This window comes from Colossoma macropomum, unplaced genomic scaffold (assembly GCF_904425465.1).
Source record: "Colossoma macropomum unplaced genomic scaffold, Colossoma_macropomum, whole genome shotgun sequence".
Lineage (NCBI taxonomy): Eukaryota > Metazoa > Chordata > Actinopteri > Characiformes > Serrasalmidae > Colossoma > Colossoma macropomum.
The window spans coordinates 20319552-20338026 of NW_023494785.1; the positions used below are offsets into that span (position 1 = coordinate 20319552).

The following is an 18475-nucleotide window of genomic DNA, read 5'->3' on the forward strand; positions in this document are numbered from 1 at the left end:
GGAGCGATGCTTTAGGAAAAAACACTCTTGGCTCCTTAAAGAAGATTTTAGTTTGATGGTTCTTTAAAAAAAACAAACCCTCAATGGAAAGGTGTCCTAACGGAACCAAAATTGATTCTTCAGTGGCCACCCTCCAAAAAAGCCTTTTTGGCACTTCTATTTTTAAATAGGCCAATGACATATTGTTACTAGGTTATATAAGCAGTGTGTAGCTCACAGAAAAGTTTAACCATTCAACCAAGTCTGAATTAGAGCAGAGTTTACGACCAGACTGATTTTCCAATCTTAACTCTGATGTACCTCTGTTTTGCATTTTTATTTTTTTCCTTGATTCAACAAAACCTGTTTTGAAGCTTTGAACAGGGAATAGGGAATATTTGGGAACATGTGCACTGAATGATGATTGAAAAACACAGCCGTGCACCTGAACTGTAATGCATCAAGCCACCTAACTGTGCTGCTGCCTGTTTTGTGCTGAACAATGAACTGTCAAATCACAGGAGAGTCTGTCCTCGTGTATGCAGGGTTGAAAAGGTCAAATTAGCATTAATTTTGCTTTGTGAACGGTTGAGCGAGGCAGGGGCAGCAGTCAAACTGGGGCCCACGGTGCAGGGAGGTTTACACTGACTGGCCCTTCAATTTTTTTATTGGGCCCCTCCAGCCTCAGACTGCTCATCAGGAGTCAATTAGACCATAAAGACCAGTTGTGCCAAAGATGAACTAGACTACAGTACAGCATATTAAAGACATCCCTCTCGCTTCCCCCTCTGCCCTTTAATCTCTCACATGATTGGTCTTCTTAAACCAGATTTAAGAAGGTTCTCAACCTTTTTGACCCCAAGGCCCACAGTACAGTGTTGATGCGCTGCTAGAAGAAAGTAGGCTCCACTGATGAATTCCCTCATTTCATCATAAAATGCGTCCCACTAGCAGTGAACTGAACAGGGTTTGGTTGGAAGCAGACCGAGACCAGCATTCAGCTGTTTGATGCAGACCCGAATACGAGCGGAATGTTCAAACGCATCAAAACAGAGCAAACTAAAGTTTGACAGGTCTGCACCGTACAACGTAGGAGAAAGCGCCCTGAGGAACCTCTTCATCTCTGGCTTCCTAACTGTCTGCACTGTGTGATGGCGGCTGCGTTGTTTCAAACTGATGATGTTTAATTAGCCTGCGACCGTGACGTTTTATTTATATGTCTTTAATAATGTTCATATTGGCTATATTTTGGAAAGGTTTGATTCTTCGATTTTTAATTATTAGGCCTAAGTTAATGTTTTTTAGGTTTTTATGACTCAATTTGTCATTACCGGCCCACTACGAACTACTGCCTCCCCCTGAGTACAGGTCCATGGACCACTAGAAGGTGCTTCATGGCCCACTGGCGGTCTGCAGCCCACGGGTTGAGAAACCCTGTCTCAAACCACAGACGTGGTATGTGCAGCCTAAGGCTCACTGGGCCCAGTCTTACCATGGCCTCTGATTTGAAACTGGTCAGGTGTTGTTTTTGTCTTTGTGATTTAGACTGACTTGATGTTTACCTCAAGGTATTTCTCAATTGTATGCTTTGCGTAACAACCAATCAGAAAACAACATGCAAATGAGCATGCAAATTTAGACACTGTCCACCCTACACAACGGCAGCGTCGCCGCGGTAGTTAAGACGAGAGCGAGAGAGAGAGAGAGAGAGAGAGAGAGAGCGAGCGAGCGAGCGAGCGCGCGCTCGCGCAGAAGGTGGTGCGACGGTGACATATCTGATCCTCGCCTGTTCTTCCTCCGTGCTGCAGTTTCCTGCAACATTGCCACTTCACAGCGCTCTGCTTCAGAGACCGAAACAGCCAGCGGGTCTCTTGCAGACCGCACCAGCAGGCGCCCTTGGACTGCAGGCTTAAACGGATTGTGGAATAAAGTGCGGAGGGATAACAGCCCTGGCTAGCACGCTCTAATACAAGCTCAGATGCTTCATGTACAGCGACCTTTCTTTGCTGTATTTTCATATGCGTATAAAAGTAGGATAATCCGCTGAATCCAAGGAGAGCAACACCGATCTGGAGTTGAGTCTATGCCCGTCGACTGTAGTTTAAACTGTGGGCAGTAAACAATGCACCTGAATGTATTGTATGCGGAGAAAACACGTTTGGTCTCGGCGCAGTGTGGATCAGCGACAGTGCAGTGATACATTATAATCTGCAATAATGTGAGAGGTCTCCTGTGTCCGGTGTTGCTGTGTAAGCATTAAGTGACGCTGTTAAAGTGCGTGCAGGTCTGGGAGAACAAGTTTGAGTACTTTGTGAGGTTGATGTGGGCGTCTGTGTGAGGCACATAGCTGCACAGTTATTCTAGATGATCTTGTAAGCTGCACATTCTGGTTGGCCCTTCCTTTTCTCACAACTCGTGGCAAGAAAGGACTTTTTAGGCAATGGCTCGACTGCGCAGGAGAGCTTGTGTGGCCCTTTTTCTCTTCACGCTCTTCGTGCTCGCCACTCTGATGGGTTTAAGGACTCTGAAGCCCACTGATGGGTTCTCGGCTCTGGCTCCAGGCGCAGACGTGCTGCCAGTGATCGGGGAGAAAGTTGACCGGCGCTCCGTGTCCAGCGACGTCCAGCCCTCACCTGCCCAGGCACGGAACCCCAAACTAGTAGCCTCGAACTCTAGTCCGGACAAAGGCATGTCCTACGACGTCCATATATTTTACTACATGTGGTACGGGAACCCGCAGATGGACGAGAGATATTTGCACTGGGACCACATTCTGGTGCCACACTGGGACCCCAAAATCGCCGCCAGTTATCCGAGAGGAAGGCACGTGCCCCCGGAGGACATCGCGTCCAGTTTCTATCCTGAACTGGGGCCGTACAGCTCGAGGGACCCCGAGGTGCTGGAGTCACACATGGAACAAATTGGAGCAGCGGGTGCAGGTACAGTTCAAGGTGCAGTTAATACTGTCCCATATGACCATGAAATCTCTTCTGGAGCCCCTTTAGATCCAAATCATCTTAAGCCCTTAACCCCTTAAAATCCCAGGACTTTAGTGGGTACTAGTCACATACTTTCATAATTACAAAACTTACATATTACTTTCGTAGTAGTTAGTGTTGGGTGATAAATTGTCCACCAGTATAACATGAAATTGACATACTGCAATATTGCTTTTTAGTTTTAGCATATTTTAAGAGCAATATATTTGATATTGTTAGCAATATGTTTGGAAATGATGAGCATTATATCCCTGGTATAATTCCCACTGTGACCTTCTTGCCAAGTAGCTTCTTTTTAGATTTTAAATTGAAGGGTTTTATTGTAAAATGTATATAGCTATGTATATGTTATTGGGAACAGGCTTTACACACACACACACACACACACACACACACACACACACACACACACATTGTCTAAACTGCTTAATCTTCCTGGGTTGCAAGGCAGGAAACACCCTGGACAGTCTGCCAGTCCATCACAGGGCAGACACACAGACAAACACATTCACACCTAGGAGCAATTTAGTATCTCCAGTTCGCCTGGCTGCATGTCTTTGGACTGTGGGAGGAAACCCACACAGATACAGACTCCACACAAATAGGACCCTGGTTGCATGGCCATGGAATCGAATCAAGGCCCTTCTTGCTGTGAGGTGGCAGCGCTGCCCACTGCCCAGTATTCTGTAGAAACACTCATTCTATCCAAAATTTACAAATGGATAAATATAATTGTAAAAACTCTCTAAATAAACTCTTTAATTATACTTAGTGCACTTTAGCTGTGGTATCCAGACCCTGGCAGTTAACTTTAATAAATTAATAAACGCAATACACTAAGTATTTCAGTTTGTTTAGAAAAAATGCTTAAATCTATAAACATTAAATGAATAGTAAGTTAGCATCAACTTTATAAATGTTAAATCAAACATTATCTTATACTGTGATAAATTTGGGAAATATCATGATATTAAATTTTATCAATATCACCCAGCTCTAATAGTAGTAATGATTGTAACAGCAGCACAATATACTAGCTGTAGTAGTGATAATCTATAGTAGTTAGATACAGTATAGTAGCAATTCTTAACATTACCAACAAAAACAATATTTTTTCCCTACATGCTTGAACCCCTTATAACTGAATTATAAGATTAGAGTTTATGGGAAGATTCAGCACTGTTTAGGTGGACAGCTCCGAAGGTCTAGTAATACAATACAATACAGAGCACTGTATCTGTGGAACAGTTGGTTTCAAACATAGCCTGATATATATTGAGGATCATGCGGTGTTCTGTCTTTACGCAACCAAATTGCAAATAATCAAAATTATATACAAATATTAAAAAGCACAAATAAGCATGCTTTGTTAAATATAGGTGCCATTTGAAGCAAACAAAATACACCACACTGACAGAGTGATCTCTAGCCACACAGTGAGAACATGAGAACAGCCTGCTTGGCCAGGACTGTGGTCAGGTGCCTTGTCTTTAATTAATGGGGCCTGTGGGTAATGTGTCACTGGCAACACACATCTGATGGATGCCAAAAATTCAATTTAGTTAAAGAAGCTGAGCAAAGTATTATAAGGAAGTTTTGGATGATACCGCAAGATCTTCAACAACCTACTCTTGTCTCATGCCAATGCCGGAGAAACTCCTACACTCCTAAAAATATAGTCTCCAAAAAGAGTTCTTTGGAGTGATGCCATAGAACAAGGCTTTCAGTTGAGTGGTAGTTTTTTTAAAGAACTACACATTGAAAGGCTCTTTAGGGAGTCACAAGTAGTTTTTTCTGTGGCATTGCTCCAAAGAACACTTATAGATGTTAGATCTGATTGCAGTCACAAGAGAATTTCTCAAATGAATTAAAATAAAAGATCTGAGGAGATGTTCAATGTGTACATCAACCTTATAATGTCCAGTGCTGTAAGTGCTCTTTTCTGTGTGAATGAAGGTGTGCTGGTGCTGTCGTGGTATCCTCCGGGCTTGGCTGATGACCATGGAGAGCCCACTGAAGACCTGGTACCATCAATCCTGGACGCAGCTGTCCGGCACGGTTTAAAGGTAAGCATCTGTTATCCTGCATCAGCATGACTTGTTAAGGATCAAGAAAATTCTGCTGAAGACAACTTGGACTCTAATAGTGCACACCGTCAGTGAAACTAAGGGAGGAAATACAGAAGGAAGCACTTGACAAAAACTGTTTATGTTGTGCATCTGAGAGAATTCAAGTGAGCTAACGTTTCCCTTCTGCTACTTTACAAAAGTCCTCATCAAACTTTTACCCTCCATAATCCATGGGTTGGATTACACTGCTTCGTAATCCAACCCATGTAACATCAGAACCCCTCATTAAGGTACGGAGCGGATGGACGAGAGGCCCTAAGAGAGAACAGATGTTATTTGGCCCAGGCACATTCAAATATTCAAACTGGACTCAATAATGTTCACATGTTCACTGAAATCTTCAAATTGAGCATGTATGAACATACAAACGGATGCAGCTGCTGACAGTTCTCTTTCTGTATTTAGTTCTATAGCACTGGAAGGACTGTAAACATGTTACCCGGCAGCTCTTCGGATGTTGTAGTTGAGTGTATGATCATGTTAGCAAAGAAGAGAAACCCCAGGGCAGTTGTTAGTGTGTTTAAACAGCTGTACAGCAGTGCTACAACTATGCAAGTGTGTGCTGATGCTGAGCAGTAGGACTGAGTGGGGCGTGTGTGTGTGTGTGTGTATGACTGTGATAACAGAAAGGCGTGTAAGGGCAACTCTCCCCAGCTGTGGCCCATTAATAATGCACACCGCATTTCAGCATGCCCGGTTGGCTTGTTAAGATGCGTTGCGTCGCAATACCTGCATGCATTCTGCACAAAGGCCTTTCATTGTGAAGCCAACCTTTCTATTTTATGGAAAAGTTATTTGATTCTTACATTAAAAGTTATTTTATGAGCCTTGGCTCTAGTTCAGTGGTGAATGAGAGACTTTAAATGTAGCTGTGCAGTAGACCATGATGAAACTTCGTAGTTAAGCTCAACTCAAGATGTGAAACACATTCACTCTCAAAAACAAAGGTGCTAAAATGGTTCTTGAGATGATGTCATGAAAACTACTTTTGGTTTTCTTTAAACAGATGGCTCTTTAAATAAATACTCCAGCATTTTTAGCCCAACCTCTGCTGTATTTGTAGCATATGGTCACTTACCATGGGTGATAATGTATACGCTTTTGCCTGTACTTAGTAAACGAAGAGGAAAAACCTGTTGACTCATAATACACTGCCCGTGGGCTTCCATTATAAATCAACAGGTTTCCTGTTCTTTTAATAAGTACAAGAAAGGCATCAAAATTATTGCTGATGTAAAGTGACTATTTAGATCACTTACAGATGTGGCAGACAGAGACTAGGCTGAAACATGCTGGATCACCCACAGCCAAAGGTTGTTTTTTCATAGCATCGCTCCAAACAACCCATTTGGCCCATGCAATTTTAATGTACCATAACTGTCACAGAGATGTAGTATTCTTCCCTCCACTGTTTTAAACTGAGGAGTAAGAAATGACACATCTCATTTGCATCTGGAAGAACAGAAAGAGTGCATGTGATTGCTTTGTTGATTCTACTATGCAAAAGTCAGAGATCATCCTTCATTTATTTCATTTCCAAAATGGCCATTAGATACAAGTTATTCATTTTTCAGAAGATATTTCTGAATAACAGTTGTAAAGTCTTTGAGAGAGAGAAGAAAATCAAGCTCTATTATTGCTTTAGATCTGAAGAAAATCCACAGATTTTTCTGTATATCCTTCCACTGTGAGACAATTCAGCACTATGAGTCTGAAAGGATGTGAAGCTGTCAAGAAGCCATTAAAAGAAAATAGACAAAAAAGAAAAAATGCAAATCAAACAAAGAAGCTGCTGATGTTCTCAGAACAATGAACTGACCACCCCAGAGTCCAGAGCTCAACATCACTGAATATATTTGGGATTACTTGGACCACAAGAAGCAGAAAATACAACAAACTCCAAAGACTGAATTTTGGAGGTGTTGGAAAAAGTTCATTGGTTTTCTTTGAAAAAGCATGTCTCCTGAAAAGAAAGGAAGATGCAAAAAAAACGAAATGTGGACACATTCAATACTGAAATATTATTCTGTTTATTTGTTGAAGCTTCTGTGTAATTTTCTTTTAAATATAAGAAGTACATAATACACCATTTTAAAGATTTTTTTCATGATATATGTTGGGAGTTGGCTTTGCACAAGAAATATCAATGCTATATTATGATTAATACCACCTTTATTGGAGAAATAAAAATGTGTTTTCCAATATACATCAGCTCTTATTCTTATTTACAAAATTGTTACAAATGGATATAGAACATTCATAGAAATGAAGTTCATATGTTTTCTCCTTTTTTTTTTTAACAGAAAAATCATTTACTTGTACTTTGTGGCCACAAATCAATGAAGGGTGATCTCTGACTACTGCACAGTACTGTATGACAAAAAAAAGAAAAAGGTTTTGACTTACAGGATGAGAACAAAAGTGCACAGCTCAGCTGCAAATCTAATATTTTTACATTTAATATTTTACATTTATTACATCTACTGTGTTTTGCAAAGTAAGAACGTTTGGAATCATTTTCGAAAGTGACTGTTGTGCAATCAAATATACATAGCATGAGAATGGCCACTGATAAGTGACACCGTGCTTAGATCCATAACTATACCAGTGCAGTGACACTTCTCCTAATAGAGAGATCTCATTTGAAACAGTTCTGAAGTGCTTATGGACGCCAATAAAATGGTTCACAATGTGACCTTGCGCATGCGCATGTGTTGTTGCACCCATGACTTACTTTGCCTCCCTGAACATTTCAGGCCCAGAGGGGTTCGAAGCGTTCCAGCCAGTAACTAGGGCATGTCGCAGAGGGGTTTTGGGGTGGGTGAACGATGCCATAATGCTCAACTCACAATTTGGTTATTTACCGTTCCAAACATGAGTGCCAGAACAGGGCCATGTTATCGGAGGTCAACCTTACAGCTTTGATATATATACTAATTTAAATCAAGTTAGTTTGTCCACTCCCGTTATCTTGTTTGAATAATAGCATTATTCATCATGCTTCAGTAAAACATCAGAATAAAATGGAATGCAATTCACAATTTTCTTCATAGCTCAAGGCATGTATTTTATGAGGACAGCTCTGCAATAGCCTTGCCACATCTAACAAAGCTCTTACCTTTGGGTGACAGTGTGTGTTATCTCGCATGCTGTATTTAAACAGAGCTGTCGTGCTCTGTCTAGTATTCAGCATTATCTTTTCTTACTGGAACATGAGCTGGATCGTTCAGTGGCTTCACTCATCTAAGTGGAAATGATGCCAGCTTTTCCTCTCACACGCTGAACAAAGGCAGCTGCTTCACTAACCTCGGCAAAGGCTGCCCTCAGCAAAAAGATGGATATATCTCAGTGAGCAGAAGTGTACTTAGTTACCTGAGGAAAAAATCTGCACCAACTATTCCTTTCCTGCCTGGAATATATCCTCCAGGGGGACCTTGACTTCAACACTTAGGCTTCAAACGTTGAGGGGAAAAAAGGTCTGGATATGATTATGGTGGGTTTTACATCAAAATCCATTACTATGTACTTATTTGCCACTATCTACATAAATATAAAAGCACCCAAATGCCCCTGACACAATCCACCCCACTCTGGTCCACACTCATTTATTCAAAGTGTCAGACGGAAAATGCCTGTGCTTCCATAAAGTGGCTTGTGCCTTTTCCATCCATTAGTGCCTTTCTACCTCAGTGTCAGCGTGACATGAGGCTGCGTCTCATGAAGAGTGCTGTGCTGCACCAGTTACTGTAAATTAGGGCTCAATATTCCTCCTTCAGCACAGCCCCATAACATCTACTAACTACATTACCCTCAAATGCATTAAAACTAAAATAAATGCCTTGTACTGATAGAATGCAGAAGATACATAATAAACATTCAGATGGTTGCACTCTTCAGTGCACTGAGACATTCTTTAGTTTAGCTTCTGTCCAATATCTTATCTAAAACCTATTATTAATCCTAATATGGCCAATTTAGACAGAATCGTTTTGGCAGACAGAGGACAAACACAGCCAAGATGGGCTTCTGAGAGTAATTGAATTAGGAGGCTGTCAGAGGCAACATGCCTTCACTACACTGATGTTATGCTGATTGTGTTAGTGTGCTGTGAGGTGTTGACATCCATCTCTCTAATGGCTACACTCAACGCTTCACAGAGCCATTTTGCCCCACGTGCCCCCTCCTAGTGTCGACCCTATGAACAAGTCTCTCACATTGATGACATATAATTTAAAGTGTTCTGGTGATCCTATTGCAATGGGTGAGGCACTTTCATCAATGAAAAAAGATCTGATAGGACTATAGTCCAAATCTACATTAAGAGATAAAAACAACACAATTACAGCTGCAAACACAGAGCCAGTTTATCTTAAATGAAAGTCCTTATGAAGGACAGTCGCTGTAAATCCTGTAGGCTACAGCTGAGGATCCCATATATTGAAACCATTTAGCAAAGAAAACAAAATAAAAATCTCTAGGTCTACATAACTGTGTAAATAGAATAATACAGATGAAAGTTTGGCATTTTCCTCATCTCATTCCTCGGGTTAAGGAATGAACTGATGAAATTCTCTTTTTTTCATACAGCATGCAGTATACACAATAAACTCAAGGTAAAAGCCAAACATGGCTAATAGGACACCTGTGAAAGTAGATTGTGTTGCTGTTGCTGCCAAGGGCAAAGAAAGCTTTCAATTGCAGTTGAGGTTTGAAAGAGATAAAGGTCAGCTAGGACACAATCTGCCTCGCTCATCTTTTAGAAGACATCAGAAGCCAGGAAAAATTCTTTAATGTGGCTTTCAGAGCTCTGAGCATCTTGCATAGCTCTGAATATTTTACATTTAGTCAATTTTCTCAGGCTTTGTTATTTTGGTAAGTCAAAGTCTTTTCAGCTCATTTCATCAAAAGGTGACTGAATACACCAAGGACAGGCACAAGAATGCAGTGATCTGAAGGGTAATAAACTTCTTATGTAGCTTGACTGAAAGAAAAAAAGGAAGGAATAGCTATAGGAAGGTACATTAATATGTGCTGCACTGTAAATCACAGGAAGAAGGAAAATAGGGTAAAAGCTTACTGAACTTGACAAGGTTTGCTTTGTACCTTTCTAGGTGGCGTTCCATATCCAGCCCTACAAAGGAAGAACTGATCATAGTGTTCATGAAAACATCAAATACATCATTGACAGGTTGGTCTGAAATTCTAACCTGACAGCCCAACTGACACAGTTACCTTGCTTGTCATAGCCCACTTTATTCCTGATGTAGAAGTGGTACACAAAGAGAGGTCTGATGTCATGCACAGTAAACCGTAGACATCTACCTTTCTACAGTTTGCAGTCTGCAGCTTAGTGAAACCGCAGTCCAGGAAACATCTTTATGCTTTGCTCTTGTGCGAGACCCTGGGATAAGTGAAACCTGTGTCAGATCAGATGCTCTAAAACATTTAGAGAGACATGGGACTTCTCCACTAACGCTTCTTTCCAAGCCGTGGCACAACTGCAGCTCTCATAAATATTCAGCTGCAGATTGTTGGCCTTCTACTTTTTTGCTGTTATGTGGAGAAGAAGGTTGTAAAAAATTAAAAGCTTTCTTTCGTGTGCATTCAGGTATGGCGATCATGGGGCTTTTTACCGCTTCACCACCAGTAATGGAAAAGCACTGCCTCTTTTCTACATCTACGACTCATACCTGACACCTCCAGAGGCCTGGGCAGAGATGCTGACCTCCACGGGCTCGCACAGTGTGCGTGGGACCCCTTACGATGGGGTCTTCATTGCCCTCATCGTTGAAGAGCGGCACAAAAATGACATCCTTGCAGGGGGTTTTGATGGGATGTATACTTACTTCGCGTCCAATGGCTTCTCCTACGGCTCCTCGCATCAAAACTGGAAGGGCATCAAGACCTTTTGTGATGGCAACAATCTGTTGTTTGTGCCTAGCGTGGGGCCCGGTTACATCGACACCAGCATCCGGCCCTGGAACAACCACAACACTCGCAACAGGGTGAACGGTCGATATTATGAAACCGCCCTACAGGCGGCACTGAACGTGCGGCCTGAGATCGTCACCGTAACCTCTTTCAATGAGTGGCATGAGGGCACGCAGATTGAGAGAGCAGTTCCTAAAAAGACTGTCACGCGTTTGTACTTGGACTACCAGCCGCATGAACCTGATCTCTATTTAGAGCTGACTAGAAGATGGGTTGAACAGTTCAGTAGAGAGAAAGAACAATGGCTTATGTAAAGTGTGCATTCATTTGAAGTTCACAGAACTGTGGGGTGTGTGCTTTTGTTTGTGTGAGAGATTAGGTTATTAAATGAGCAGTCTGACTTTAAAGTCAAGGACATTTTAAATGGAACATGTGCTACAACAGATGTCTCAAAAAATTCTATTGAGTGACCAGACCTCCTTCTCCTCATCTTTTGAAATAATCACAGAAGTTACCTAAGATGCATGGACTCACTTCAGTACAGTAAGGGAAAACACAAACAACCCCTATTTACGGTGTCTAGCAGTATAGTGGCCTGGAGATCTTTTCAATGACATAGGTCTTTCTCCAGATCTTACATGATGCTGTACTTAATGTAACTGAAGATATTGACTCCCCTCCATTAAAATAATCGATTTTCTTTCAGAAATTCCAAAGTCCAAAAGTACAACTTTCCTGCAGAATGCATGAATAAATCATTAAACCTAACTAAACCTTATTGGACCTAACAAAATTACATAATTTTTTTAATGGTAATTAAGTAGTACTCAGTATAAATGTATTTGCTGCCTAAGATGCAGCAAACCTCAGTGAGATAAGTATATGTTCACATTTTAGCAAGTTAGACTATACACTTATAGAGTGATGTACAGTAAAGCTGCACTATGTACGATTTATTCTGTTAAAATTGAAATGTTGTATTACTGAGTCAGGAGAAGACAACAAAACACTAAAATATGGTGTCCATATGCTGCTGTGAGTCACCCTGTAAAGCCTGAAATAATCATTTAAAAGAGTTAACATCGCACACAGGCTCAAAAAGAAGATCCAGCTCAATCTTTAGGTCTGAAATTCAAAATCAACACTACACTGATGAAGATATGATGACAATAGTAGATAATACCCTTGCATCCTCAGAAGACACGTCCTTCACCAAGTTGTGACTGAGGTCTCTTTCGATATTCTTTCAACACATTCACAATGATCAGATTCATCAGAACATTCAAAATGCTCTTCTGCACACTGCATGCAGTTACACATTTCCACCACAGAGGTCTCCAAATCCCCATAACTTATATAATGCATAGTTAAAGCTGCACTATAGGCATTTAAATTTACAGCATTTGGCAGACGCTCTTATCCAGAGTGACTTACAGTTTGATAATTTCACAGAGTTAGGCGAAGGTAGTGTCAGGAGACTAGAAGGTAGTGTCAAAAGACTTTTACTGGTATACTTTGCTTGCCTAGGCAGGGAATCGAACCCCAGTCTGCAACATGGAGGGCAGAGGTGTTACTTGCTACACTGTACTAACCACATAATGGACCATGCAATCATGGAAAGACTTGGAGCACTCCAAGCAAAAAGTGCTTTTTTTTCAATAAGTCTGTTTCATACAGACATTTCTTTATCTGAATGGATTTCAGGTCAGGAGTAAAACAGCACACTTAGACGCCTGTAAAGTCAGAGACCTGGAAGAAACCACTGACAGTATGGCTTTCACTTCAAAATGCAATAAAGGCACTTTTAAAGTGTCCCCCCCCCACCAAGCCATTTTCATCAGCAAACACACAACCACCTAAGTGAACCTTTTCATCCAGATAATGAATTAAAGGCATTCTTTCTGAGCTGAACTTAACTCCACCTAAGCGTGCCTGAGGGGAACAATCACCAACTGACAGACATTTGTAAAAATTAGCCCATCTGGGGAAGAGATTCAAGTATTAGACAGTTATTTTCATCAAGCAAATCAAATATCCAAAAAAACACCACATAACCACCACATAATTGGAAAGAAAATAATAGCGCACAATGTAAATTTGAATAAAAGCCACTTTTTATTTTGCATTTATTTACATACATTCATCTATGTGAAAGCGCACTGATATTGCAATACTGGAGAACCATCTTAAATGTCTGCTGTGCGTATTCATATGAAAGAAATCTTTTTGGTCCTCAATGCAACATAGTACATCATTAATTGCACTATCAACATTAAGTCCATTCTCCAAATAAAACAGCTCTCCTGTAGAATACAGTATATCACAATTCAAATAAATACAAATAAAAAAAGAAGAAATGAAAATGATAACGAATATGAAAAATAGAACACTTTCCATTATCAGACAAAGCACCAAACTGTCAGGATTGTTCATTTCCAACGTTAAATGTTCTGTGTCTAATATTTTCTACGTCATATGACTCCCAAGGTTTATTATTTACTGTAAGATGTATAAAAAGACTTTCTCTGATAGTCCCACAGCCAGATGATGATATACCCAGATCCAAAGAAAAATATTCTCTTGGAATAGCACAATCCCATGTCCTGAAATATCCATGGTTACTTTCTAGCTTTTTAGTCCTATCATTTAGAATCCAGCTGGCCTGTGTCAAACTGAATGCTTTAGCTGGAAGGGAGTAGTGAGCTACAAACTCATTAACTAACAGAATCCTCCAATAATCCATATTTGTTCTCGAGTACAGCAACAGTAGCTGAAAAAGCACTGTGAGAAAAAGAGACAAAGAGTTTCTAAACAAGCAAAAACCTACATGCCACATTACATATTATTAATTATTAAAATTAAATCATATTAAGAATTGCTATTTTTTCATATATAGTGTAGCCTGAAAAACTATCAGCTAAATACTTGAAGGTATTTTAAAATGTTTTATTCAATATTTCAAATTTTCAAAGGCACAAAGTTAATAAATGATAAATAATAGACTGTAATGACTTATTCAGAAGTTTTGGTCACCATGTTTCAAATACAAGGCATTATGGATGTTAATTTTAACATGAATGTTAATGTCATTCTCAATGTTTTACAGCTTTCTCAGTTATTTAGAAATCATCTAAAGCTCATTTCATCATTCTAGACACATCTACAATTTCAATTTTTTTCAGCTTCTTCAGATTTTGTCATGTATGTGTAACAAACTTGTTTTATATTATTGAAAACAGTGATTCCAAACCTTTGTGTAGTGATTTCAAGGTTTAAACTGAATTTTGAATTTGTTATTGCTTTACATAAATTTCAGAGTTACTCCAGCGTTCACTGATATCTTTGGGGGATGATACTCACCAGCCAGGTCTAATGATACGATATCTGCCAGGTACAGAGAGGTCTACGACTGTAGAGCCCAGACGACTTTGGTGTCCAATTGGGCCACCATCCACTACAACAGCCAGTCTTGGCCACAAATCCTCAAACTCCTAGGTTTGCAGCACATAATAGAAAAATCAATAAAACATACCATGTGTATTTTCCTAGATACAGGACAAGATTACAAATATCTACAACTTCAGTACTCACATGAACAGCAACAGTGCTGGCTTGTGTACTAACATTAGCGCTAGTTAGAGCAAGTGGCTCACCACACATCTGACACAAGAGTCTCATGAAGGGGTGGTCAGGGATGCGGACTCCTACAAGCTAGAGGTCAGTACGACACACAGACACGTGTAAGTGATACTTCAAAGAAACAGATTACAAGTTGCTTGGCAACTAGTATAATTAAGTCAGATTTTCACCTTAGTGAATGGATTGAGGTCTCTGTTGAGTGTATCAGACCTTTCAAGGACAAGAGTTACTGGACCAGGAAGAAGATCTTCAAGTAGCTCTTTTTTTACAACTACTTTGCAATACCTGTGGACAAAAATGTGTTTATGATGTAGCAACAGCTTCAACATTACATGATGGTATTATGAAATGGCAGAAAACTCACTTATATATATCTTGGATTTCCCCGACACAAATGGCCAAAGGCTTATTGCCATTTCTCCCTTTGATATCATAAACCTTCTTGATAGCTTCTGAATTCTGAGCCAGGCAGGCCAGGCCATATATTGTGTCGGTAGGAACAGCCACAACTTGTCCATCTTTCAAAGCCGTTACTGTTAAGTTTAGGATTTGTCCTCCATCTGTATTTAAGAGAGAGAAAGAGAAAAAACTTTCAGAACAAGGAGAGCTCATATAAGGATGTACATGCACTTCACAGCATGTCAGAGACGCAGGACATATTTATTTACATAAATATGAATAATGTTTATTCACAAAATACAGCAAATAATGATTAAAAAAATAGTACAGCAAAATATTTCACTACACATAAGACAATACTGGCTGGTACTATAATAACACAACTGATGTACCTCGAGACGGTAAACCCAAGCAGACACGATGACGACTTGGGATGAGCGATACCACTAACTTATTCTAATTCTATACCAAGTAATGCCAATAACAGGGTGGAAAAAGTATACTTAAGCGAAGGTATGAGTAGACTGTCCATTTTTTCCAATTTAAACTGAAGCCCCAAACTATAAAAGTAAAAAGTAACTTAATAAACGAATTCAGTTTTCTTTGGTGGCATTTGGTAATAGTGGTGGTGCAGTGGAACTACTTCTTGCACAGAAACATTTACCATAATTGTGAGCCCCATTTTATAATATAAATTTGGTTGGATGTTTAGATAAAAACAACAAATTCAAGTCAACAGAAAGTCAACTAACTGGCAAGAAAAAAAACTCTTGGCCTTTGAGATTTGTAATGAGCACTCTGAAGGTCTAAATGAAATAAGGAGGAAGAAACAATAAGGAGTAAGAGGTCTGTTTTTACGATTAGAAAAGTAACTGAGTAGGACTACATATGTTCAATTTCAATAATACTTGAGTGAACTACAAAACTTCCAAAATAACAGCCAGTATTTCCCACCCCTGAATACTAATATCATCCTAACACAGAAACTGAGGCCTTTACATTTTCTTGAACATGCAAATGGGGGATTCTTTGTATTTCTACAGTGAAAACCAGTAAATGTGCACATCACAAATAATACTAGAAAGCCTTTGTTAGCTACCATTTACTGGCACTTAAACTGACTGTTATAGAGTATTTCTCTAAGAATCTCAAATGGCTCCCTGCTCCCTACATTGTGCACTACCTAGGAGTTAATTAAAATACTGGCTCCTGCCCCCAAACAGTGCATGTGTCTAATAAACATCATCTGGGCTTCAGACATATGTACACAATTACTTATTGGACAAATCGTGCACTATTTGGGTTTAGAAGACAGAATTTCATGATGTACACAGGGCATTATATAAGAAGTACAGAGCCATTTAAGATTCAGCCAGCCTGTGTGTGAATAAAGCATGGAAGGAAATATAGTTCCTATCTCACACTTTTATTTGACAAATTCAGTCAACCAACCAACATTTTCTCTAATCAGTATCTTCCCCTTTTCATCATCAATGACACATTAAGTTTAAGAAAAGCATAGATATCCAGTTAGCTGCTTAAAACTTAGCACTGAGCTTTTTATGTGAGAATCGATTCTCAAAAAGAAACTAAACGGCAGGATCGAAAGTAACGATACTCCAAAATCGTTGATTGATTGATCCGCCGACCGGTACTAATGACAGCTGGAAAACCTGGCTCTGAAACTAAGGCTGAATCTCAATTCGCTCCCTACTCCCTAAATAGTGTACTGCATAGGTAATGAAACTATGGCTTCTACACCGAAATAGTGCACTAAATATTAGATAAGGAGTCTTGCAGCTGAATTTAAATGGCTTTATACTCAACATAAAATGCCATTTTTAGGTGTAGAATCTGTTTTATCTTGGCCTACACAGTACACTACTTAGGGAGCAGGGAGCCATGTGAGATTCAGCGTAAGCCAAATAGGTTACATGACGTTCATCATAAACGGAGGTATAATGTAAATGGGCCTGTAAAGCAGATATTTATGCTTTTTTGTTTCTCTCCCTCGCTGGTCTAACTTATATGGAAGCTAAAGAGCTGAAGGATAGTTTAACTCAACGCACCTTGTCTGTCTGCCGGCTGTGAAAGAGGCCCGTTTGAAGGCTGCGGGATTAAACGCAGCACGGTGGTCTTCATCTCTTTACACACAGCTCTGACTCCCACAGTGCTGTTAGCACAGAAGCGTGAAGAGAAGGTTAACGTACGAACAAACGCGATCAGACTCATAGAACCGCACCGCTCAAGCAATTTACAGCATGGTTCCGCCTAGAAACCAGAACCGTGAAGTTTTGTCTAGCAAGACGAGAAAATTCCAAAATAAAAGTCCTATCTCTACTCAGTAGAGGACGTTAGGAATAAATTACGTCTGTAAAATACGTCTGTTCAAATGTCTTAAAACAGATGTCGATTTATGATTATTAAGTAGTGTAACAATTATTTAATGTAATTAAAGTAAAACATTTAATATCGATTTATGTTCTCGGTGTGCAGAGAAATATTTCACGTGTCGGGTTGTTTATTTCGAAGATGAACGCAATGATAGCGCACAGTATCTGACTTCACACCATCTTATTGATGAAATATATATAAACTGGACGGTAACACAAGCAGTTATGTTGACTCGCAGTTGTTTTATTTAAAGAGAACAGAGGGAGCGCACAAACTTTTATACTGTTTTTACATTTTTACATATTCTTGAGGAACTGAATCTTCCTTTTCACTGTTACAATTTCATTACATTAGGTTGGTGACAGCATCTCTCACTGAATAATGCCAAACAAACCTCAGTTCTTTTACTGACTGATGCTGGATGTATTAAGTGGTTCCACGGCACTGTTGTACATCTACTCGAGCTGTTTTCTGGAAAGTATCATTTCACCAAAGTAAGAACACTTTTACCTGAGTATTGTTTCAGGTTACTCTACACAAATCTGGCGCCAATCAGTGAAATTCAGCCAGCACCATGTGTAGGTTATTAACTCAGTTAACGAAGCCCAGCAACAAGTCGCAGCCAGACTGACTGATGGCATCGCAGGCAGGTCAGAAACACGAGGTGTTATATATATTTTTTTTCTTTTTAACTATGATTTTTTTCTCATTAATAGGCCCTAATATTGATTTGCACATACTGTTCACCAATTGCTACAGATAAACCAAAAGGCACCGATAGCTTCAATGGGCTGACGGAGCCTCCTGAAAATCAGGTGAGTTGTTTATTTATTTATTTATTTTGCATCCACACATCCTGATCACCCAGTTGTATTGGATCAACTCTGCATCTTTTCAGTGCCAACAGGATGTTGAAGCTCTGGGTGCAACCGTGGCTGTGATGGAAGACAAGATTGCCTTATGTGACGTGGTCCTGAATGATCTGATCACAATTCAGAAAATTGT

General features: G+C 39.9%; 2 protein-coding genes across 2 annotated transcripts; one reads left to right on the forward strand and one right to left on the reverse strand.

The window, feature by feature from the left end:
- The first annotated feature begins 2263 nt into the window (after nucleotides 1-2263).
- LOC118813723 (glycoprotein endo-alpha-1,2-mannosidase-like protein) lies at nucleotides 2264-11631 on the forward strand. Its single transcript, XM_036579216.1, has 4 exons — nucleotides 2264-2918; nucleotides 4935-5044; nucleotides 10219-10295; nucleotides 10716-11631. The coding sequence occupies exons 1-4, from the start codon at nucleotides 2420-2422 to the stop codon at nucleotides 11350-11352; spliced, it is 1323 nt and encodes a 440-aa protein (XP_036435109.1). The 5' UTR covers nucleotides 2264-2419; the 3' UTR covers nucleotides 11353-11631.
- A 1521-nt stretch (nucleotides 11632-13152) lies between these two features.
- yrdc (yrdC N(6)-threonylcarbamoyltransferase domain containing) lies at nucleotides 13153-17358 on the reverse strand. The gene is made up of 6 exons (XM_036586582.1): nucleotides 17146-17358; nucleotides 15042-15237; nucleotides 14848-14962; nucleotides 14630-14749; nucleotides 14399-14529; nucleotides 13153-13819 (listed from the first exon to the last, which is right to left on the reverse strand). The coding sequence occupies exons 1-6, from the start codon at nucleotides 17306-17308 to the stop codon at nucleotides 13753-13755; spliced, it is 792 nt and encodes a 263-aa protein (XP_036442475.1). The 5' UTR covers nucleotides 17309-17358; the 3' UTR covers nucleotides 13153-13752.
- Nucleotides 17359-18475: the final 1117 nt, after the last annotated feature.

Bases quoted from the DNA above. Each gene is read 5' to 3' on its own strand.
- LOC118813723 (XM_036579216.1), top strand. From the start codon at position 2,420: ATGGCTCGACTGCGCAGGAGAGCTTGTGTGGCCCTTTTTCTCTTCACG. The intron at 2,919-4,934 runs GTACAGTTCAAG...GTGTGAATGAAG, and splicing joins AATTGGAGCAGCGGGTGCAG to GTGTGCTGGTGCTGTCGTGG. The intron at 5,045-10,218 runs GTAAGCATCTGT...GTACCTTTCTAG, and splicing joins CTGTCCGGCACGGTTTAAAG to GTGGCGTTCCATATCCAGCC.
- yrdc (XM_036586582.1), bottom strand. From the start codon at position 17,308: ATGAGTCTGATCGCGTTTGTTCGTACGTTAACCTTCTCTTCACGCTTC. The intron at 14,530-14,629 runs GTGAGTACTGAA...CTGCAAACCTAG, and splicing joins CCAGCACTGTTGCTGTTCAT to GAGTTTGAGGATTTGTGGCC. The intron at 13,820-14,398 runs GTGAGTATCATC...TTTTTCTCACAG, and splicing joins CGTATCATTAGACCTGGCTG to TGCTTTTTCAGCTACTGTTG.